Source organism: Myxocyprinus asiaticus, chromosome 39, assembly GCF_019703515.2.
Source record: "Myxocyprinus asiaticus isolate MX2 ecotype Aquarium Trade chromosome 39, UBuf_Myxa_2, whole genome shotgun sequence".
Classification (NCBI taxonomy): domain Eukaryota; kingdom Metazoa; phylum Chordata; class Actinopteri; order Cypriniformes; family Catostomidae; genus Myxocyprinus; species Myxocyprinus asiaticus.
The window spans coordinates 7,130,361-7,155,545 of NC_059382.1; the positions used below are offsets into that span (position 1 = coordinate 7,130,361).

General features: G+C 36.0%; 2 protein-coding genes across 5 annotated transcripts; both read left to right on the forward strand.

The window, feature by feature from the left end:
- The first annotated feature begins 1,753 nt into the window (after positions 1-1,753).
- Positions 1,754-14,346, forward strand: LOC127429856 (C3a anaphylatoxin chemotactic receptor-like). Of its 3 annotated transcripts, XM_051679156.1 has the most exons (4): positions 1,754-2,637; positions 3,949-4,048; positions 9,871-9,970; positions 12,355-14,346. In XM_051679156.1, exons 3-4 carry the CDS (start codon positions 9,967-9,969, stop codon positions 13,422-13,424), a joined length of 1,074 nt encoding a protein of 357 aa, XP_051535116.1. In that variant the 5' UTR covers positions 1,754-2,637; positions 3,949-4,048; positions 9,871-9,966; the 3' UTR covers positions 13,425-14,346. The 3 variants fall into 3 exon arrangements, with proteins under 3 accessions (XP_051535116.1, XP_051535114.1, XP_051535115.1); XM_051679154.1 differs by lacking the exons at positions 9,871-9,970; positions 12,355-14,346 and adding an exon at positions 6,028-8,013 and having other exon boundaries at positions 2,511-2,637; XM_051679155.1 differs by lacking the exons at positions 1,754-2,637; positions 9,871-9,970; positions 12,355-14,346 and adding an exon at positions 6,028-8,013 and having other exon boundaries at positions 3,625-4,048.
- Positions 14,347-19,671: 5,325 nt separating this feature from the next.
- On the forward strand, positions 19,672-23,178 carry LOC127429857 (chemerin-like receptor 1). 2 transcript variants are annotated; one of them, XM_051679157.1, is made up of 3 exons: positions 19,673-19,992; positions 20,428-20,454; positions 20,637-23,178. In XM_051679157.1, exons 2-3 carry the CDS (start codon positions 20,442-20,444, stop codon positions 21,692-21,694), a joined length of 1,071 nt encoding a protein of 356 aa, XP_051535117.1. In that variant the 5' UTR covers positions 19,673-19,992; positions 20,428-20,441; the 3' UTR covers positions 21,695-23,178. The 2 variants fall into 2 exon arrangements, with proteins under 2 accessions (XP_051535118.1, XP_051535117.1); XM_051679158.1 differs by lacking the exon at positions 20,428-20,454 and having other exon boundaries at positions 19,672-19,992.
- Positions 23,179-25,185: the final 2,007 nt, after the last annotated feature.

A 25,185-nucleotide genomic window follows, 5' to 3' on the forward strand; every position in this document is an offset into this window, starting at 1 on the left:
CTAGCGGGAAGACTAGCAGCTGTACATCATCGCACAATTAGCTAGGTAACTCCTAGCCAATCACATGTAAGCCACTGCTTTGTAAGTCTGCTCACAATCTATCACATTGCTGTTTCAGTGTGCTAACACTGCAACCTCCACCACCCCACCACCACAAGTTGAGTCCTGTCCTGCACGGGGGTAGGTTCCTCCCCCCGCCTCCTATCTCCGGAAGGATATGGCGGTTCCGAGTACAACTTCTTCATTTAGCTGAATTTGTTTACACATAGAGATGTAAACCTACTTCTGGCCAGGGTTGGGAGGGTTACTTTTGAAATGTATTCCACTACAGATTACAGAATACATACTGTAAAATGTCATTTGTAATGTATTCCGTTAGATTACTCAAAGTCAGTAACGTATTCTAAATACTTTGGATTACTTCTTCAGCACTGTTAGATTTTTTCACTTGTTTTGACTATAAAAACTCTGCCAGTACAGTAAGACAAAATACACGTTAAAAATACATTCTCTGAAAAACCTAAATATCTTATGCAGTGTTGTTTCTAAAACAACATAAATCAAACTGATATTGTTTTAAGGATTTTTAGATATTTTTACAGGAAAACAATACAAAAATTATTATCAAGAATACGATTTTTGCCCTAATATCAAAGGTCTTACTAGAAAAAAAGAAATTATGATCCAACGTGAATTTTCTTGATAAAAAAAATATGATCGTGCCTGGTAATGTGCATGTCAAATGGCTAGAAATAGCATTTTAGCTTAGCGTAAAGCTGATAATTTACACAAGGTTTATTTCTATTTCTTCTGCTCCAAACTTACTTCAAACTTACTTCTCTGTCTGCTTGTATGAATGTAACACATCATAAGAAAGTGTTTCACCGCTGTTCAAATGCACTTTGGATCGCATCATTTATATGTATAAATGTTTTCCATCTGAAAGGACTAAATATTAAATGAAACAAATGACAATAAAATGCAAAGTAATCTCTTCAGTAATCAAAATACTTTTTGAATGTAACTGTATTCTAATTACCAATGATTTAAATTGTAACTGTAGTGGAATACAGTTACTTATATTTTGTATTTTAAATACGTAATCCCATTACAAGTATTCCGTTACTCCCCAGCCCTGCTTCTGGCATGGTGGCAAATTGTATGGAAAACAGTTTACTTCTGCTTTTCAAACTCGATGGGTCTATTTACCTCAAATCAGCAGTAAAATCTGACAAAAATGGTTTCATAAAATGTTCTTCTTTACCTCAGATCATGTTAAAAATGATATTCATCAGGTTGGTCCAGCTAATGTGCATGCATATTTTCGTGTTAACTGACAGAGGCAATGTCTGTATCTGAAAGGTGATTGGCTCTTTTCCTGTAAAGCGGAACTTCCTTTTCTACATCCACCATATTGGATGTTCCAATTTCTCCTATTGATTTTAATGCAAGTGCTCCATCTCTAGATACGTAGTCTGGTCTAGCGCTGTCACACAGACAGGTGTGATTACTCAGGACACCTATTTCAGTGACATCTGTCAGGTAACAGGGACATTTTATGAGTGGTATTTTTAAGAAAATCACTTACAACACTGTTGGCTCAACCATTTTACAACTCCATCACTTTGATTAAAATCAATACCTTGGAAATGCTTGAAATACCAATATCCTTCATCTTGAATTTTGCTGTCAACATCTTTTTCACATCAGTACAACATCATTTACACACAGGTAATCATTTAATATTTATATTATAATATATTACATTTATTAGCCTTTCACCAGTGTCTGATTTCACCTCATATCCTTCTATCTGCTCCATATAAACCTCACAATCAAGTAAATTACATGAAGAAGCTATATTCAGCTTTTTCTCAGGATATGTAGAAATAAAGAAACACTCCAGAAAGTGCAAAAAAGATGTGCTCCATTATTTCATTATGGTAAAACACCTCTAGATGGCACACTCTCTGCAGCATTAAAACCCTCGACAAGCCTATTATACTTTCAACTATTATCACTTGTGTCAAGTCAAATTTGCATGTTTTGAATCATAAAGAAATATGCCAAGACATCAGTATTATAACTACCTACCTTCTGAGTTTCATTCTTAAAGCTACACTATGTAGCTTTTTTTATTTTAAAAACAACAAAATTGTATTAATGAGAGAGTGCAACAAACAACCATCTTCCAAACCATGTCTTTACCCAAATACACTTTCATAAACCTATAATAATGATTTATATTTTAGAGCTGTCAGGACGGATTTCGTGGGAAATTGCATACATACGTCATTCGCCCGTGCGTGTCACATCATATTCGTACACAGAGAAAATAAGCTCCGGCTACTGTAGCTCATGCATGGTGTGGGAGTAGCATGAAGCTGAAAGTTTGTTGTCACAACGAACGAGAAAAACTGACCATGGATCATTCAAAACAGCAAACTTCCGGGGAATCACAGGTTGTAAAAACAAAGAAACCCCGAACAGAGCAGAGTCTACAAGCAAAAATGGAAAACAACAGAGTCCGTAATAAAACCCGAATCAACATCAGCTTGGCATTTCAGAGGTGGCGACAACTCCGAGATCTGAAAGGATTCAAAAGTGACCCAGAGATGGCTTTTTTCTCACTCAAAGGTAAGATATTTTATTGACATGGTTTAAGTATCTGTGTGTGTGAAGTGAAATACAATAAATATATTGTAATTGGCGCAGAACATTTCACTTGCTATCACACATGTGTATTTTTCTTTATAACGGCAATCATTTATATAAATAAATCCTTTAGTCCTAGGCTTGCCAAGGACATGTGAGTCTTGAAATGATGTTGACCACTGGTAGGTAACAATGACAATCTATAAATTAGTTACTACTGTGGTCTATTTGGCCAGAATATCCTGCAGTTATAAAAACTTTACAATGTTTGACCTCATCAGACTAGCAATCGTTATGTCTAATGTTAACAAACGTTTCCTAACTTTTGAAGTCATTTATTTCAAAACATCAATGTTTCCAATAAGTCAAAACAACAGCATAAGATATGGCACTTACCTGCTCAGATGACATGTTTTGGATATCAGTCTTTCGTTATTTATTTGTCCATTCGCTCTGATAAGATTTCCTGTATCCATGTGTTCACCTGTGCCACGAACCACATTCATCCAAGCAGAGGAGCAGAGCCGAATCACAACCAAAACTATGTTCTTCTGCAAGACGCATGCAGTTTTATTTTTTAACTGCTAGAGGGCCAAAAGTTATAGTGTAGCTTTAACTGCTGTTGTAACATTGCACATTTTCTAGGGGCAGTGGTGGCTTGGCAGTTAAGGCTCTGGGTTAATGACTAGATGGTCAGGGGTTCAAGCCCCAACACCGCCACGATGCCACCGTTGGGCCCTTGAGCAAGGCCCTTGACCCCATCTGCTCCAGGGGTGCTGTATCATGGCTGACCCTGCGCTCTGACCCCAGCTTGGCTGGGATATGCAAAAATTTCTGGGGGCAGTGGTAGCTCAGTGGTTAAGGCTCTGGGTTACTGATCAGAGGGTTGGAGTTTCAAGCCCCAGCACTGCCAAGATGCCACTGTTGGGCCCTTGAGCAGGGCCCTTGAGCAAGGCCCTTGACCCTATCTGCTCCAGGGGTGCTGTATCATGGCTGACCCTGCACTCTGACCCCAGCCTAGCTGGGATATGTGAAAAAGAAGAATTTCACTGTATATGTGCAAATGTGTGATAAATAAAGAAAATTATTATTTTAGAATATGCTTATATAAATAAAATTATTTATGGTTATACTGGGGTTCCTATGGGAGATAGCAACTTTTTCCTTAGAAAGTTGATATTCAGAATAGTTTTCTACTGAAGCATATTTCCCTTCTTGCATCATCACTCGGCCCATCCCACTCCTTTCTCTCTCTCTCTCTCTCTCTCTCTCTCTCTCTCTCTTTCATACAAGGGGAAACAGCTACCAGTTGTTCATGCAAAGAGGTTGTTGTGGGCTTTCATAACGCACACCTGAAGAGAGAAGGAAGGAAAACAAGGAAGACAGAAAATGGGTAAGAATCTATGCAATATTCTAAGGGCTGGCAATATTTGTTATACTTATCAAACACATTTTATGATGCAGAAAATGAATAACTGTTTTAAAGACAGTCAGTGCACACTGCTACATAAGAACTGTACCACTGGTGTGAGGGGGGCATTTTATCAATCAGTATAACTGGGCAAAAATGTGTTTATCACTTAAGAAAAAGTCAGGCATTTGTTCTTCCCTCACTCCTTTATTTGTGTGTTATTATCTAGCATTCTTCAGAATCTAAACTTGGATCAAGATTGAGCAGCATGACCACTTAAGTTAAAAGCATGGTCTCTAATAGACATTTAACAGACATGGACATCCAATTGAAATTTCTCAGTATGAACTGCTTTAAAAGAAAAATTACAAACAATATGCAGTATGTAATAATGTAGTATTCAGTGACTAGTAAAACACATGCAGTGTAATTCAGTGGATGAAATTTGCAATTATACTCTCTAATCATGCAGCAATACTGTGGGGGAGCATTTGCTTAAATGCAAAATAGGCTACAAACAGTATAAAGTTGTAAATTGAGATCAGAATAACAGGTCAATAATTATCCTGAGTCACAGCAGTGCCTGTACAAATTTGCTTGGTGTGGTTTGTGGTCCTATGCAGACAGTGTGTTGCATGTGAAACACATTTTAGTTTAGCTGACATGGTCTTTATTACTCAACTAGCCGTCAGTTATGTTCGTCAAATGGAAAAAAGAAAAAAAAATAGATGAATAGCAGTACTTTTAGTTTTGACAACAGTTGAAAAGAGATTTCACACTTTTTAAATACTTACATTTTTATATTTTAAAGAGTTATACAGTACGTTACATTTGACACCTAGTAAAGGGGAGGATGGAGTAAGATGCCCTCTGGTGTAAGGAGTGATCACAACCGCCCTTTCAAATTTTCTTCTGATCATAGATTACATCGAATCACATGGAATCACATTTATTGCCTTTGTTCTTTGTTCCCATGCAGAAATCTGATGTTTTTTCAAATGGAAATGAAATGTAACTTAAATGTAACTTACATTGTCCCAAATACTAGTGGATATGTAAATATGAAAATATATGCTCAAATATATTAACTAAACTTTTATATACACTATGTTCTATATGGTTATACAGTATATCAGATTTATCAGAGCTAAATCTTCTTGCAGAAGGATGGCACATGAATTTGTGTAGTAAAAATAAAGATTATAATGAAAATGTGTGTTCTTACTATGTTTTACTATGTAGGATTACAGTATAAAAAAATATTTTAATTCATTTATTTTTTTAAGATGAAATCTCACAAACCTCAGACATCAGTAGAGATATATATATATATATATATATATATATATATATATATATATATATATATATATATATATATCCTTTTAACAAATCCCATCCCCCCAGTCAATCACCCACCCTGACAACAGCCGGGCTATATTGTGAACGTATACTCAACAACATCATTTAGTTGTGACTATATTCACAATATCGCATAGTCTCTCGTACGTTTTTGTTCACCAAGAATAAAAATTAAATTCAAAATCAGTTACTCACCCTCATGTTGCTGCAAACCCATATGACTTAATTCCCTGACACTCAAAAGGTGATGTTAGGCAGAATGAGAGCTTCAGTAACAATTCACTTTAATTACATCTTTTTCTTTTTTCTTTTTTTCTTTTTCTTTTTTTTGAATGAATGAATGAATGAACGTTACATTTATATTACACTCAAAGCACTTTACACAGTGACCACCAACTGAATTATTTCTCTAAGTACAGATTAAGTGTACTGTGCATCATCAAACATTTTAAACCAATGGATTCTAACATTATTTTACCTTGATCATGCTTCACATGATGATTTATTCATTAAATTTTTTTTTACTATGTATAGCCCATGTTTGTTTACATTTATCAAAAGCCATTTTCTCTCTTTTTTTTTTTTTTTTTTTTGTGTAGTGAACACCACTTTGGGACCTCAAAGTGCGAGCAGAGACACAACAAACAATTCCACAGGCTTATCAAGCCTTGACATCTTCATTATATGCATGTATTTTGTCATCTTTGCTGTGGGTATCATTGGAAATGGGCTTGTCATATTTGTGACTGGCTACAAAATGAAGACAACGGTCAACTCCATTTGGTTTCTCAACTTGGCGATTGCAGACTTCATCTTCATTTTAGTCCTGATTATCAACATCTTAACTGCCTTTTACAAGAACGCTTGGCACTTTGGTGACTTAATGTGCAAGTTTGTCTCCTTTGTGGCGGTGCTAAACATGTTTGCAAGTATTTTTTTACTGACAGCTATCAGTCTGGACCGATGCCTGTGCACATGGGTGATTGTGTGGGCTCAGAATAAACGAACTCTTGTCAAAGCCAGGATTATCTGCACATTTGTGTGGTTTTTATCAATCGGCTGCAGCATTCCTTTTGTCATCTATCGCCAAGTAAAAAAAGATAATGAAATTAAATACTGCTCCTTTACAGCCAGCATAGATATCTTAAAGTCTCTGATCACGTACAGGTTTGTGGTGGGGTTCCTCATCCCCTTCCTGATCATTGCATCTTCATACATAGCTATTGGAGTGCGGGCCAAACGCCTCAAAAGAGGAAAGCAACATAGACCTTTCCGGGTCATTATAGCTGTGATCATGGCCTTTTTTATTTGCTGGTTTCCTTTCCATGTTCAACAATTGTGTTACATTAGTGCAGTGCGGAATAAATGGAGTGTTACAAATATAATTGTAATCTCAGGGAGTTTACTTACCTGCCTGGCTTATCTAAACAGCTGTTTGAACCCCATTCTTTATGTGTTCATGTGTGAGGAGTTTAAGAAAAAGCTTACACAGTCCTTGCTGATTGTGCTCGAATCGGCTTTTGCAGAAGAACATCTAGGCTTCCGATCATCTCGCTTCTCCACTTGTTCACGCCTCTCAGAGACACAAGGTGCCAAGCAAACGACACCACCATCTCCTCCACTGCCAGTGGCCAGGACAAAACCAGCCTTTAAAAACACCAGTCTCTGAGTGATTGGAAAACATTTATTCTTCATTTTATACTGAGGTGTCAGCAATCTAAAAAGCATATCAACAAGCACTCCACTTTTGATGACTTGCTAGAAACGTAGGAAAATGTAGGTAAATGTTATGGAATATTTTATTTAATCATTCAGTTAATCCATTTTTGATAATTGAATTAACATGTATGCAGTATGCAATGAACTAAAAATGACAATGTGTAATCAATGTACTATGAATAACTGCATTATGAATGTTATTCAGTATGTTAGATATTTAATCATTCATTCATTGATTTAATTATCATTTACTCAGTTTAATAATCAAGTTGCAAATTAAAGGAAAAATGCAGCTTGAGGGAGAATTACAGCCTCTTTCTGTCAAACTTTGTATGACCCAAAGGGAGACGTGTGTGGGGATACTAAAACAATAATTTAATGTTTTAATAAGAGCAGAGCTGGTGTCCAAAAAAGGCAGATGATATATGTGCACTATTTAGTGCTAGAAAAGAGATGAAACATGTATGTGGGCAGACATACAACTCTCCATTTTTAGGAATTTGTGTAACAAACAACTGTAATAAGGGAAATCATTTAATATACTAATCAAATTAATGCAGGAAGAAAGGATAGTTAGTCAATATAAAATATTTAACCACATGAAGTGATAACAGTGTGTTTTATACATAGAAAAAGAAATAGTCATGCTTTTGCCATCATTGAAGCAAGCTGGATTCAAGGGTGGCCAGCTAGAAAGGAGACGGCGATGATGAAACTAGGGAGGCATAAGACGATTTCATTGGATGAAGAGGCCATCACTCAAAGAGATAAAGGGGAACAGAAACTGTGTAAAAAAATGCATGATTCTGAAGTGTAATTTTAGATGCTCCATGGCTTTGTAACTCTGTAATAAAAGTCTATTTTTGGAATCAGAACTTTGCACCTCTGAGAAATCTTTGACTCGACTGTGCTTTGATGGCTGTTGTGGGGAATCTGCCATGACAATGTAGATGGTATATGTAGATGGCCTATATGTGTCAGGTCCACAACATAATATAAAAACATCTTGGAAATAAATATAAAATATAATGTTGCAGCTATAACACTGGTCTTAAATGATCTAAATACTATTAAAATGTATGGGTTCCAACCAAGAAGCATGATTAAATTAACTATACTATATAATTATATATTATAATGTGTTTGGTTAAAATTGATTATTAGAGTAGCACATTATTTTAAAATCTTTATCCAAAAATTCTTCATAGCCAGTGGAATTTGTTTACATGGCTTTTACACGATGTCAAAATAAACAGCACCATAAACGTATTACATAGACCAGTGTTTCCCAACCACTGTGCCGCGGCACACTAGTGTGTCATGAAAGATTGTCAGGTGTGCTGTGGAAAATGATAAAATTCCACAGAATAAATAAATGCATAAATAATAATAATAATAATAATAATAATAATAATAATAATTTGCTGTGGCATTGCAATAATTAATTTGCAAGAACAAATCTACAAATTAGAAAAGATGCAAATGTGTTGTGTTTTCATTTCCCAGTCAGCACTCTTACCACCTGTGACCTCATTATACAGGTAAGCCACTTTCACTGCAGTGCGCTACGAGAGTTTTCACTCTAAAACCCTCCTCTTCCCTAGCACCACCTATCAAGATCTTCTTCATGGGGGATTGTATGTATGTATTTCTACTTGTGTAGCATCAGCATGTCTTTCATGCTTGACAAAGCATGTCCATGTGTTTAGCAGTAGCAAGTCTCGTACTTGCTCTACAGAAGTGTAGAAGATCTAGTCCTTCAAGACCAAACCTACTAAATTGTCACATCCATTATAGTTCTTAAAACTATTCCGAGAGATGAACTGAAATAATACACCATTTGCTGTGAATAAAATAGAGGTGTAAAATTTGTGAAAGACAGAAAAAAAAAATTGAAATGTGAATCTAAAGAAATGTTGAAATGTGGGTTCCTGATGGGACACAGGCAAAAACAAGGCAACAATTCATTTATAAATATATATTATTATGCATGTATTCAATTAATTAGAAATTACCTATATGTACATATGCAATATATAGTTTTAAGTATTCCCAAATGGCACAATTAATGCACAAATGGTGAATTAAGCAAAAACAATGTCAGGGGTGGAAATAATGGAAAGATGATGGGAAAGAGCCCTGTCATCTTGTTTTCCCAATTTATTACAGCACCTGCAAAATCTACTCGTTTATTAATTGTTTTGCGCATGTACTTCTTTAATCTTACTTAACTTTCACACAATAGACACATTTAGATTCGAGATTGATTAAAAAATAAAAAACATGTGCATGCACAAGTGTCTGACTGACAAGTTTCTGAAAATTAAACTGAAGATGCTGCAGATCGCAGAAGACCTACCACTTCGCTAGTATTCATGTTTCATTCACATGTTGCATTTGTGAGCTTTGATGATGATTAAATTCCACTTCACAAAGAGTGCAAATGACTGCATATTTACCATTTTTCGCGCACGCGCGCGAGTGAGTGAGTGAGTGAGTGAACAAGAGAGCGAGAGAGAGATCAAAGGGAGGGAAGGAGCAGCGCTGCTCTGAGATCAAATTTTTAGAACATTGCAGAATTAACAGAATCATTTTTTATGTCAAATTAAATATATGCATTTCTACGCCATTAAAAATAATAGTTTTAAACTACTTATTTACTTGATTGCATGATTTTAAATCCCTCACTCACCCCACTCCACTCTCTCTCTCTTTCATACAAGGGGAAACAGCTACAAATTGTTCATGCAAAGAGGTTGTTGTGGGCTTTCATAACGCACACCTGAAGAGAGAAGGAAGGAAAACAAGGAAGACAGAAAATGGGTAAGAATCTATGCAATATTCTAATGGCTGGCAATATTTGATATGCTTATCAAACACATTTTATGATGCAGAAAATGAATAACTGTATTAGAAACAGTCAGTGCACACTGCTACATAAGAACTGTACCACTGGTGTGAGGGGGGCATTTTATCAATCAGTATAACTGGGCAAAAATTTGTTTATCACTTAAGAAAAAGTCAGGCGTTTGTTTTTCCCTCACTCTTTTATTTGTGTGTTATTATCTAGCATTCTTCAGAATCTAAACTTGGATCAAGATTGAGCAGCATGACCACTTAAGTTAAAAGCATGGTCTCTAATAGACATTTAACAGATATGGACATCCAATTGAAATTTCTCAGTATGAACTGCTTTAAAAGAAAAATTACAAACAATATGCAGTATGTAATAATGTAGTATTCAGTGACTAGTAAAACACATGCAGTGTAATTCAGTGGATGAAATTTGCAATTATACTCTCTAATCATGCAGCAATACTGTGGGGGAGCATTTGCTTAAATGCAAAATAGGCTACAAACAGTATAAAGTTGTAAATTGAGATCAGAATAACAGGTCAATAATTATCCTGAGTCACAGCAGTGCCTGTACAAATTTGCTTTGTGTGGTTTGTGGTCCTATGCAGACAATGCGTTGCATGTGAAACACATTTTAGTTTAGCTGACATGGTCTTTATTACTCAAACTAACCATCACTTATGCTCTATACTCCACTTAATGGGGGGGGGGGGGGTTAGATGAATAGCAGTATTTTTAGTTTTGACAACAGTTGAAAAGAGATTTCACACTTTTTAAATACTTACATTTTTATATTTTAAAGAGTTATACAGTACGTTACATTTGACACCTAGTAAAGGGGAGGATGGAGTAAGATGCCCTTTGGTGTAAGGAGTAATCACAACCGCCCTTTCAAATTTTCTTCTGATCATAGATTACATCGAATCACATCTCATCACATTTATTGCCTCTGTTCTTTGTTCCCATGCAGAAATCTGATGTTTTTTCAAATGGAAATATGTAACTTAAATGTAACTTACATTGTCCCAAATACTAGTGGATATGTAAATATGAAAATATATGCTCAAATATATTAACTAAACTTTTATATACACTATGTTCTATATGGTTATACAGTATATCAGATTTATCAGAGCTAAATCTTCTTGCAGAAGGATGGCACATGAATTTGTGTAGTAAAAATAAAGATTATAATGAAAAGTTGTGTTCTTAATAGTTTTATGTAGGATTACAGTATATATATATATATATATATATATATATATATATATATATATATATATATATATATATATTATTATTATTATTATTATTATTATTATTTATTTTTTATTTTATTTTTTTCAATACAAAGTTCCATCAAATTGAAATTATTCATCTTTAACAAAATAAAATAAAAAGAAAACTAGACAGTTTTATTAATTTAATTTCAAAATTACACAGTTCCGTTATAGTGTGGGGAAGGGCAGGACCCAAAAGCAGAAGGAATAATTCAATTGGAGTTATTATTCAACAGAAAGAGTTCTTTTATAAACAAAGTCAAGCCCAGACGATCGGTTTCTCGTGACACTTAGGCAGAAGAGAGGAATCCTCCTCCACGGGAAAACTGGGCAAATGATCACAGGCAAAGGCGATCTAGAGGGAAACCAACCAACACACGAGCCCGCTCCAACAACACAATGAGCACAGTTAATAATTGGCAGCAAACAATACCTTCACCTAGACAGTGACTAACACCACAGTAACAGTCACAGTGATCCGACATCGGACATGACACAGGCAGGGGTTTAAATAAGAGAAACAAACACGGGGCAGGTGTCGCTCACAGCTGAAGGTAGTAATAATCAGTGTTCCCATGGAAACAATCAGAGGTCCCGATTCAGCATGCCAGCGACCCCTGAAACACAAAAGGTGATGTTATACAGAATGAGAGCCTCAGTAACAATTCATTTTAATTGCATCTGTTTCTTTTTTTTTTTTTTTTTTTTTTTTGGGTGAACTATTTCTCTAAGTACAGATTAAGTGTACTGTGCATCATCAAACATTTTAAACCAATGGATTCTAACATTATTTTACCTTGAGCATGCTTTACATGATGATTTATTTATTTGTATGTTTTTACTATATTGTGGCAGGGCGGGTCATGCCACGAGAGGGATAAAGGCCTCCGGAGGTGGCGGTCTCTCTCTTGAACCGCCGCCTCCGGTCGGCTTTATCCCTCTCGAGGCATGATCAGCCTGATTAGGGACCACAGCATCACGGCCCGGACCCGCCCTGCCACATATATATATAGCCCATGTTTGTTTACATTTATCAAAAGCCATTTTCTCTCTTTTTTTTTTTCTGTGTAGTGAACACCACTTTGGGACCTCAAAATGCGAGCAGAGACACAACATACAATTTCACAGGCTTATCAAGCCTTGACATCTTCATTATATGCATGTATTTTGTCATCTTTGCTGTGGGTATCATTGGAAATGGGCTTGTCATATTTGTGACTGGCTACAAAATGAAGACAACGGTCAACTCCATTTGGTTTCTCAACTTGGCGATTGCAGACTTCATCTTCATTTTAGTCCTGATTATCAACATCTTAATTGCCTTTTACAAGAACGCTTGGCACTTTGGTGACGTAATGTGCAAGTTTATCTCATTTGTGGCGGTGCTAAACATGTTTGCAAGTATTTTTTTACTGACAGCTATCAGTCTGGACCGATGCCTGTGCACATGGGTGATTGTGTGGGCTCAGAATAAACGAACTCTTGTCAAAGCCAGGATTATCTGCACATTTGTGTGGTTTTTATCAATCGGCTGCAGCATCCCTTTTGTCATCTATCGCCAAGTAAAAAAAGATAATGAAATTAAATACTGCTCCTTTACAGCCAGCACAGATATCTTAAAGTCTCTGATCACGTACAGGTTTGTGGTGGGGTTCCTCATCCCCTTCCTGATCATTGTATCTTCATACATAGCTATTGGAGTGCGGGCCAAACGCCTCAAAAGAGGAAAGCAACATAGACCTTTCTGGATCATTATAGCTGTGATCATGGCCTTTTTTATTTGCTGGTTTCCTTTCCATGTTCAACAATTGTGTTACATTAGTGCAGTGCGGAATAAATGGAGTGTTACAAATATAATTGAAAACTCAGGGAGTTTACTTACCTGCCTGGCTTATCTAAACAGCTGTCTGAACCCCATTCTTTATGTGTTCATGTGTGAGGAGTATAAGAAGAAGCTTAAACAGTCCTTGCTGCTGGTGCTCGAATCGGCTTTTGCAGAAGAACAACTAGGCTTCCGATTAGCTCGCTTCTCCACTTGTTCACGCCTCTCAGAGACACAAGGTGCCAAGCAAACGACACCACCATCTCCTCCACTGCCAGTGGCCAGGACAAAACCAGCCTTTAAAAACACCAGTCTCTGAGTGATTGGAAAACATTTATTCTTCATTTTATACTGAGGTGTCAGCAATCTAAAAAGCATATCAACAAGCACTCCACTTTTGATGCCTTGCTAGAAACTAGAAACATAAGCAATTGACTTGAGACTTGACTCAAATTTGAAACTCACAAACATCACACACAGGTTTTTATGGCTACAGGGATGTTCTCTTAATGTTGAGATACTGTTTAGATACAAGGGGGTGTGGATATTTTCTCATGTTCTAGGAAATCATGAGAAATAATATATTTGTAATTACACATGAAATAAATTAAAAAAAATAGTATTGACTTAGATTTGGCCTTAAACGGCTTGTGAGTAGATTTGGACTCGTGACAAAAGACATAACACTTGTCTTGGACTCCAAACTGGAAACTCGTAAACAAAAAATATTTTAATCTACAAGGAGAAAAATTTTCTTTAAACACTAATATACTGTTTAGAAATGAGGGGGGCTCTCATGCACGCTTATTCCTGTAAAAATGAGTGGCCATTTGTTCACTTTATCCAGGAAACCCCTTGAAACAATACATTTTAGTAACACAGTCAAAAGTGTTACTAAAAGAGATTTAAGCCTTGACTTGGACTCATGGCAAAGACTAAGACTTGACTTTGACTCTGCATATTAATATGGGGTAGGAGGAGTATCCTACCATTTATTGTATTTTTTGCACCATTTCGTTACATTTTTTTTTTCTCATTGTCTTGTTTTACACAACCACCATGTGACTTTGTAATACTGTCATTTCAGTGCTTGTTACTGTCTTTTGAGGAAACATTTTGTCTGCAGTCTTCCACAACTTTATGATTATAAAGACCATTTTTATGTCTTTTCTTTATTAAGCATAAAACATCTACAGTACCTTATATCTACAGTTAACTTCGGCAAATGTAAATAATATGAAATGTAGGTAAATATAGATGGTATATGTGTAATGTTTCCCAACGTAACATAAAAACATCTTGGAAATAAATATAAAATATAATGTTGCAGCTATGACACTGGTCTCCTTAAATGGTCTAAATACTATTAAAACTTATTGCTTCCAAGCAAGATTTGCAGTGGCAGTAAAAAGGTTGGAAAACACTGACATATGCAATCCTCTGGAGCAACCTGGAATAAAATATTTTGTTCAAGGGTAGGCTGCTTCTGGAAGGGATTACACCAACAACCTTCTGCTTACCTGCTTTTGGCCTAAACCATCACACTACACTGTAAAAAATGTCTGTAATTTTAACGGTAAAAGACTGTAAAATGCAACAGGAAAAAAACGTTACTTGATTAACGAGTATTAACAGTCAAATATACAGCAAAAAAGTTTAATATATTTAAAAAGACAATACAGCATTTTTTTTTTTGTAATGTGGGTGTCATGGAGTGGAAGAGAGGAGACGCAGGAGTAGAATCTTTAAATCCTTTAACTATAAACGTTGAAGTAGAACATAAACTACAAGGCTAACAATACCAAAACACAACACCTCACAACGTAACACTTCAAGGACTGACTTAACAAAAATAGAGGGTATTTATACACTGGGAAACTAAGGAGGGAATAGAAGGCAGGTGCAGATGATAATGAAAGTGAATCCTGGGAAATGGAGTCAAAATAAGAGTCCTTGAAGAATGAGGGAGACAGACTGTGACATTTTTACAATAAAATGTTGTAAAATTTAAAATTGTTTAGATGTAAAAAGTATGATTCTCATGTATAATTAATGGTAAAAATTTACATTATGTTTAACAAGCGAGATCATATATTTTTTTTACAGTAATTGTTTTTTACATTTTCAGTAAAAAACAATAATCGGGTTTTTCCCATAATTCCCTGCATGACCCATCATATTTCATTATATTTTATGGGAATAGTTATGTTTCTTATTTTATAATATCAGTTATTTACATCAGGGTGCTCTGTGTTATATTTGATGTAGTTTAGTTAATGTTTATTGACACTGAGCACTGTCTCTACGTGTTTATTGGTTATTGCTCTTGAAAGAGCCACTATTGGTGAACTTCATGTCATCATGTGCTCTTCTGTAATCTTTATGGTGAATAACAATATAAAGTAAAAAGCAGATTTTTAAAATTTCAGAAGGTTAATATCAAGTTTATGACATTTTGGGAGTAACGTGATGCCATGCGAGGTTCGGACGTGTGAACGGCGAGCTCTGCACACTTTGCTAGTTTTAATAATTTTTATGTCATAAACCGGTGAGATTCAAAACACCCTGTTCCATAACTTTTCTATGAAGACAATATATCAAAGAACTCAAAATCCTTGGGCTCTGGAGACATTAAAAGACACTTACGTGCTCAAGCTGACACCACTGAGTGCTCGAGCCCGGGAGCCAATTTGGCCGGTGAAGAATGGGAAATTCGGCGAAAATTGTAGAACATGTCGGCAGTGCTGAAAAAAGTCATTGCTGACTTGGAGAATCTTGCTGTAATACGTAGATTGATCACTGCCATGGAGACTAAATTCACTGAGGTGGTCACAAGAGTGGGGTATGTTGAGAAACGGATCAATTATCTTGAGTCATCGGAGAGGGAATTAGCTACTAATCCGTTAGCGACCAAGGTGGATTTAGAGCACATCTGGGAGAAATCGGAGGATATGGAGAACCTCAACCGGCGGAATAATATCCGAATCATCGGAATTCCCGAAAGTGAAGAGGGTCAAGATATGGTGAAATTCCTAGACGGGCTTTTTCCGAGTCTGCTTGACATAACAGGCCATAAGCTGGAAATCGAGCGAGCTCACGGGGTTCCGGCTCGGCGATCCCTGAGGGAGACAGGCCCCAATCCTTTCTGGCCAAATTTCTGAGATCATCCAATAAAGATCTCGTGTTGCGCAAGGCGAGGAATAAAGGAAGGCTTTTGTGGAAGAACCACAGCATTTTCTTGTTCCCAGACTGGTGGGGATTCGACAAAAGAGAAATGTGATCGATTCAAGGAATGCAAGAAACTCTTACATCAACGGAAGGTCGCTTTTGCACGGATGTTCCTGGCCAAATTGAGAATAGATGCTAAGGATGGCCACAAAACATTTACAAGTCCCCAGCAAGCGATGTCCTTCATAAAGTCAATGGATTGAGTAAGTTATTTTGTGGTACTTATGATGTAGCCAAATGGACCGACTCACTGAACATTCACTTGACTGTCCAAGGAACTGAGCGCCTTTTTTGTTTCTTTTTGTGTCGGTTTCGCATAGTGGCTGGAGTTTGTTTTGTGAAATAACACTCCTTCTGGACTGTTGAGTGGATGAATCTGCATGTTCTCTGTGCTTATGCCTCCTATTGGCTGGAGTTTGTTTTGTGGAATATTTCTTGCAAGACATTGGAGTGATTAGGTCATTTGTTGCACTCATGTAGCAGCCAGATGGGTCGGTTCACTGAACATTCATTTGACTGCCCGAGGAAACTGAGCACCCCTTTTTTTTTTTTGCTGGTTACGCCTAGCGGCTGGAGTTTGTTTTGTGGAATAACACACCTTCGGGACAGTTAAGTGGATGAATCTACAAATTTTTTGTGTTTATTCCGCCTATTGGCTGGAGTTTGTTTTATAGATTATCTGTTGTTGTGTAACTTTGAATAGAAACACTGGACTTGAGCAATCAGATGGCAAAGTTGTTGTGGGGGCTCTCATAGGCGTACATGGACTGTTTGAATTTAGAGGGATGGATGCCAGTTGGTGCTGTCATGCGCGGGGTTAATGCACATGTTTTTCTTTTTTTGTGTTTGTTTGGTTCTGGGGCAAGTTCGGGGTTTGATTGTTGCACTAATGTTGGAATGTGGTCTTTATAATTTTGTTTTTGACACACAATCTATTTTTTCTCATATGTCAAAATGTCAAATGTGCGGATTGTCTCTCTCCACATGGAATGTGAATGGGTTGAGGCACCCCATAAAAAGAAGGAAGGTTATTTCTCTTCTTAAGCGTAAGAAATATGATATAGTGTTTCTTCAGGAAACACATCTTTCCCCGCAGGAAGCTGGAAAATTTGGGAAGATATGGGGTGGACATGTTTTCTTTAGTGCTGGCACAAGTAAGAGCAGGGGAGTCATTACACTGATAAGTAAGCATCTATAATTCAAATGTTTCAAAAAGATTGAAGTAAATTAGGAAGAGACATTATTGTTTTAGATTAAATTCAGGGGCAAAGTCTTATTATGGCTAATATTTACGCACCTAACCTTGATGATCAGGGCTTTTTTATAGATCTGGAAGGGGTGTTGCAAGCCGCTGGCACCCCTCAATATTGGGAGGAGACTATAATCTTTTGATGGACTCAGTTTTTGATCATAGTGTAGCAAAAGTGTGCAAGCCCCCTACAGCAACATTGACACTTACAGGATGTGTAAAAATCTTGGTCTTTTGAACCATTCTGGTAGGGACTACACATTTTGTTCATAAGTCCATAAGATTTATTCTAGAATAGATTTTTTTTAGTCCCTCATTTCATCTGTTGTTGATTGCTCAATTGGAAACATTTTAGTCTCAGATCACGCCCTGGTGTGTTTAGAGGTGTTGCCACATACGGAGAAAAATAAACCATATAGTTGGTGCTTTAATGTATCCGTTTTGCAAAATCCTGAATTCCAACAAATGTTAAAGACTGAAGTCAGTGTTTATATGGAGACCAACTGGTATCCTCAGTATCCTCTGTGGGTGTGGCTTAGGGGGCACTTTAGGTGGTTCTTAGGGGCCGGATCATACATTATGCCTCATTCACAAAAAAATCCAAAGCACGCAAACTCGTGGAGTTGGAGGTGAATATTAAAAGTGCCGAGGCAGAGCTGAAGCGCCGAATGTCATCTGATGGCCTTAGAGAATTGACCCGATTGAAATACAGATATTACACTATTTTGTCATGGAAGGTGTAGTTTTGGCTATTGAGGGCAAGACAGTCATACTTTGAATTGGGGGACAAAGCAGGAATACTTCTGGCTAGATATATAAAACAGAGAGAGTCTTTTTCTACCATTGTGTTCTCTTTGCCCATTATTTTTCTGTCTTGCCCTGGAACTTTTTTCTTTTTTTTTTCTTTTGTGTGTATGTGCTCATGTGTGACTACAGGAGTGTTTGTTGAGGGTTGGGGCGGGGTTGGGGTTGGGGTTGGGGTTGGGGTTGGGGATGGGGAGGGGTGGTAGTGGGAGTTAAATGTTGATTCTATGTATATATGTTTTGCTTTTCTGTGTTCCACGTATGAATCAATAAAAATGTTAATCACAAAAAAAAAAAAAAAGTTTATGACGTTTTTTTTTTACTGTAAATTTAACAGTGCCAGCGTGGTCGTATAAATTACAACAGTTTTAAACAGTAAAATGTACAGGTTATTCTGTAAAGTTGTTTACATTTTTACTGTATTTTTTACATAATTATTCTGGCAATCGCAGCTTCCAGTATTTTATTTTCAACAACATATTTTATTTTTATTTTTACAGTATACCAAGTTTGAAGTGTGTGTGTTTGCATAGTAAAATAAACAAAGCATTATGCTATAGCTGTAGCAAAAATGACTTAAATTTTGGTCATTAAACTCTACATGGTGCAGGTAAGCTGTTTTCACTGCAGTGCACTACGAGAGTTTTTGCTCTGAAACCTTCCTCTTCTCCAGCACCACCTGTCAAGATCTTCTTCATGGGGGATTGTATGTATGTATTTCTAATTGTGTAGCATCAGCATGTCTTTCATGCTTGACAAAGCTAAAACACCACTTGTTGTGAATAAAATAGAGGTGTAAAATGTATGAAAGAGAGAAAAAAGAAAATAGAAATGGGAATCAAAAGAAATGTTGAAATTTGTGTTTCTGATGGGACACAGGCAAAAACACAGACAACAATTCATTTATAAATATACATTATTATGCATTTATTCAATTAATTAGAAATTATTTACATGTACATATGCAATATATTTTATTTTGAATTATTTTCAAATAACGGCACAACGGGGTGTTATCATTTTCTGGACACAGTTTGTCTTGCGCATACACAAGTCTCTGGCAAATTTCTGAAAACTAAGACTTACCACTTCGCTAGTATTCATGTTTCATTCACATGTTGCATTAGTGAGCTTTGATAATGATTAAATTCCACTGTACAAAGAGTGCAAATGACTGCACATTTCCCATTTTACGCACACACGTGAGTGAGTGAACAAGAGAGCGAGAGAGAGATCAAGGGGAGGGAAGGAGAAGTGCTGCTCTGAGATCACATTTTTAGAAAAATTGTAGAATTAACAGAATATTTTTTTATGTCAAATTAAATATATGCATTACTACACCATTACTTGATTGCATGATTTTAAACGAGACTCCCAAGAATGCGCAAATTCCCTGCACAATTAGTTAAGTCAATTAATTTCTGTGTTTCCTTTAGCTGTGAGCCTGTGAATAATTAAATGTGGTGTCCACTCCTCTTAACTTACCCTTAAAAGGACATTTAAGAGAGTGATAGGACACGGTGTGTGAGTTACAGTAAGGGAGCATCTACTAGCCAGTACTTGTTTATTATTTACTAACTCAGCAATCAAAGACATCAGAAAACTGGTAAGATTATTGGCTTTTTCACTTTAGCATTTTAACTTAAATGTTTAGTTGCTTTTGCACTAGTTTTTTAAGGTTTCTTAGTCCCCATATTTTTACTTTCTTGGTCAAATTAATTTTTATATTTGCCTTTGATAGTCCTTAACTATTGATTTTGACCTGAAGCACTAAAGTATGTTAAAGATAATTTCAATATCAGTTGTTTTGGGTGGAATTTTTTATATGCTCTTTTATTCATTTTTACTCATATATACACTGTATTATATATATATATATATATATATAAATGAAGTCACTGTGCATATATACTGTATATGCATATATATATAAATATATATATATATATATATATATATATATATAATGATGTGCCTTTCTGCATACAGAATAAGATTTTAAATTCTGGCTAATCTTTTTTGTGTGTGTGTACTTTTTAAGCCTCTTGAACAAATATGGTCAAAATGAGTAAGTATATGTGGTTCCTTCTAAAATGACATTGCAAATACAATGAACTACTTCAACATTTTGAAATATCCTGTAGCATTGTTGTATTTTCCAAACTGATAAGGAAATATCTATAAACAATGACCATGCATACTATTCTTTCTGTGTGCTTATTCTAACAATTAATTAACGTTCTGCTTCAGACCAAACCGTAGCCCAATCCAATATGACGGCATCAACCAGCAATCCACAAGTCAAAATGGATCCCTTAATGAGCATCACTATATTCATCCACTGCATAATATGTGTGCTTGGTGTTGTTGGCAATGGACTGGTCATCTATGTAACAGGCTTCCGAATGAAAAAGACCGTCAATACCATCTGGTTTCTGAACCTGGCAATCGCCGATTTCATCTTTACATTCTTCCTGATTTTTAACATAATTTACGAATGCCGTAATTTCGACTGGCCTTTTGGTGACTTCATGTGCAAGTTAAACAGCCTGGTGACGGTGCTGAATATGTTTTCTAGCACTTTCCTATTGGCTGCTATCAGTCTGGACCGTTGCCTGTCCACGTGGGTGGTGGTTTGGGCCCGGACCAAACGAACAGTACTGAAGGTAAAGATATTCTGCCTGCTTTTATGGTTAGTGTCAGTTGCCTGCAGCCTTCCTTTGGTCATATTTCGGGAAACAAACTTTAATGCTAAAGAACAAAAGATGAAATGTTTAAATAAATATCCAGATGGACTACAGACGTACAAGAGGCTGGTAATGTTCCGTTTTGTGGTTGGTTTCCTCCTTCCCTTCATCATAATCTTTGCTTCGTACCTGGCAATTGGAGTACGAGTTCAGCGCCTCCGGAACAACAATAAACTCAAACCGTTTCGTATTATCCTGGCTGTTACCCTGGCCTTCTTCTTTTGCTGGCTTCCATTCTATATACTCATTTTCATTGATGTGCGGATCCGTGAAATCATCTCTACAAACCCACCAGCTGAGCTTACAAGATTTAAGGAACTTTTGGACTCGATAAGACTCTTCATATTCAGTCTTGCCTACTTGAACAGCTGCCTGAATCCCATCTTGTATGTATTTATGTGTGAAGATTTCAAGAAAAAGCTCAGACAATCTTTGGTGATGGTGTTCGAGCATGTGTTTGTGGAGGAACACCTGGCTCTCCTCTCACATTCGCAATCCAAACGCAATACCCATTTCCATACTGGAACAGAGATGACCAATTCATTAGCACATGAGAGTTAAAACAAGGCTGCACTCGCTGAATAGCAAATGGAGTACGATGAGGAGATGAATAAATAAGGTATTATACTGTATACTGTATGTGTTGCGCAATGTTAAAATATGAACATTGCTCCAAAGTATGCTTTAGTGACAAACAGTCAAGTTGGTTTATTTGTAGTTAATGTTAATTCCATGATAATGGTAATACTTTAACATGATTCAGTATTGGTGTTTTTATTAGTAGTAGTAGTCGTAGTAGTAGTAGTAGCAGTAGTATTGTATAGGCCTACAAACTCTTTGTATCCCACTTGTATATACACTACTGTTCAAATGTTTGGAATCATATATGCAACTTGTATGTTTTTGAAAGAAAATTATGTTGTTGTTTTTTAAACAGAGGATGCTTTCAAATGAATAAGAATTAAAGACAAACAGAATATTACAAATGACTATTTCAAAGAAATTATGTAATCTTTAAACTTTTGTTTATACACAAATCCTTTCATTGAAGCAATCACAACTTAGGCACTCTGGTTGCACTTTATTTTACAGTATGTGTACTTTCAGCATACAACTACGTGTACTTCATATGGGTTAAAGTTAGGATTGGGTTTAGGTTTAGGGTTAGTACCTAGTAATTACTGAAGTTGTTGTAACTATATACTAAGTAAATGTAGAACAGTACTGTAAAATAAAGTGCTACCGGCTTTCTAGTAGTCAGTTTATAATAGTATGATATTTATATTATATTACAGTTTTACATATTTAAAATTCATACTGTATTCAAAGGGATTGTTCACCAAAAATACAATTTCTCTCATCATTTACTCAACCTCATGCCATCCCAGTTGTGTATGACTTTCTTTCTTCAGCAGAATCATCATATAAAGTAACCCATATAACTGTTTAAATCCATATCTTCAGACGCAATATACTGTGAAAAAAAAAAAACAGTTTCAATGGTATGATCAATAAGTCATGTCAACTTATATGTTTTCATTACTTTAACTTACCAAAATAAGTTAAACAATTTGTACAAGAAAAAATGACTTAAATGTCAAATTGTACAAGATTCAACTGAAATGTTTAAGTCAGTTTAATATAATCTAAATTCAAGGGGGCCCAACAAAGTGTAATGAACTTAACCATTTAAGTTCTTACTGGCATTCTCAGTTCGGCTGTGGGAACAGATTAATTCACCTTGGTGGTTCGCAACAGCTCGCCTGGGCGACATTTAGGAAAACTTAGAATCTGCTGCTAAACACCTTCGTACTGGCAATGGTCCACATCATCGGTAGGCGTGACCTGGGGTTCCACCAACTCCCAAGCCGACAGCTGATTCCATTTATATCTTTCAGTCAGCTAATATCAGTCAACAAGAACATACTGGCATAGTGCAAAATAACCTAAATCTGTACGGTCGTTCGCATAGAGGCGCTTTCCAAGGACATGTTGCGTGATTTTGTTGTTGTTGTTTAATTATTCTACAGAAAGTATCAAATCTACTCATATACTTAAGTTCTCATTTACTCTGTTGTTTGATATGCTGCATAATTCATGTGTTGCCGAAAGCCATTCACAAATCTGCCCACAGTGACATGCGTGTAATCATTCTTTTGTCTATATTCTGCTCATTAACAGGATTATACACCCATCCTTGCAGTAGTATCAGTAACATCATAAAATGACAATAACAGAGTATTATCGGCACATAGTATGGCCGTGTATAATGTGCTGGCACCACCCCCAGTGGCGTGGCTGGTATAATTATAATTTTCTTTATTTATCACACATTATACATATACAGTGAAATTCTTCTTTTTCACATATCCCAGCTAGGCTGGGGTCAGAGTGCAGGGTCAGCCATGATACAGCACCCCTGGAGCAGATAGGGTTAAGGGCCTTGCTCAAGGGCCCAACAGTGGCATCTCAGCAGTGCTGGGGCTTGAACCCCTGACCTTCTGATCAGTAACTCAGAGCCTTAACCGCTGAGCTACCACTGAGTGGTAGCTCAGCGGTTAAGGCTTTGGGTTACTGATCAGAAGGTCAGGGGTTCATATATATATATATTCACATACCACCGTTAATTATTTTTTATAAAAAAAATATATATATATATATATTTTATATATATATATATATTTTTTTTTTTTTTTTTTTTTAATAATTAACGGTGGTATGTGAATGTTCGTAAACAGTATACTGTTGCACAACTGTTTTGAACTTATTTTACCCCTGAACAAAGAATGAATAAGAACTTATCTGGCCTTAAATGTGTCTTTTAGACCATCAAAGTTTGGTAGCCATTTCCTTGCATTGTATAGACATACAGAGCTGAAATGTGCTTATAAAAATCTTAATTTAGGTTCTGCTGATGAAGGAAAGACATACACATCTAGGATGGTTTAAAGGTGAGTCAATCATGAGAGAATTTTCATTTTTGGTGAACTAATCCTTTAAACACAACTCGAATACACACATTAACACTCTCACTTAAATGCAATCACTCATGCACATTCAAACACTTACATGTGCAAGAAAGACCAAAGAACTAAAACCGACATTTATTGAATGATTTTTTTAGCTTATTTCCAATTTTCCATGAGGAAAGTCTTCCTGATATGTTCAGACACATTTTTATGACTGTTTCTTATTTCTGTTTCTGTTTCTGTTCTATTCACTCACTAACACATGCACAGGCAGGTTTTGTATCAAACTTTTTTAAAACCTGTGTATGATCTTTTAAATGAAAATAAAATCTCGATGTTGCATCATAAAGTGGTGGTGTTATTGTTTATATAACTATGATCTATACATTTAAAACACTAAAAAGTATATGTTATCATAACAAGAAAAGTAATGTTAAGACTTCCTTTTAACTGAAATAAATAAGTTAAAACCACTTATCATGACAAGTGAACAGAATGCATGTTAGTAAATCATAACTTTTTTTTATTTCACCTTCGGCTTGCTCACTGGGGTTATGAATACAATTATTATTTAATTACTTATTTTAAACAATTCACAATCGTATTTTATCAAACTACACAATGATGACTAAGACATTATAGATTTTACAGTTTTATCTTCTGTTAATGCTTGATCTTCTGTAAGGCGCTATACAAATAAAAGTGACTTGACTTGACTTGACTACTTACTTTGCTAAGTTGAAACAACTAGTACTGTTAAGACATATCCACTTACAAAGATCAATCCAAAGCTAGACAAGATTTAAAATAATCAGTTTAAATAACTTGTACAGCTACTTTGATTTGACTTAAAAAAATAATTCAGAATAACAGTTTTTATTGATTCATACAGTTAACAAAGAAAAGCAAAACATATATTCACAGAATCAACATTTACATATATATATATATATATTCACACACATTTAAAACTATACCTCTCTCTCCACTGCCCCTCCCCGAGAGCCCTCCAAGAATGCCAAATAGCTGCCCCATTTCCCATCAAACGAATCCAAGTTCCCTAGCCTTCTACATGACACTTCC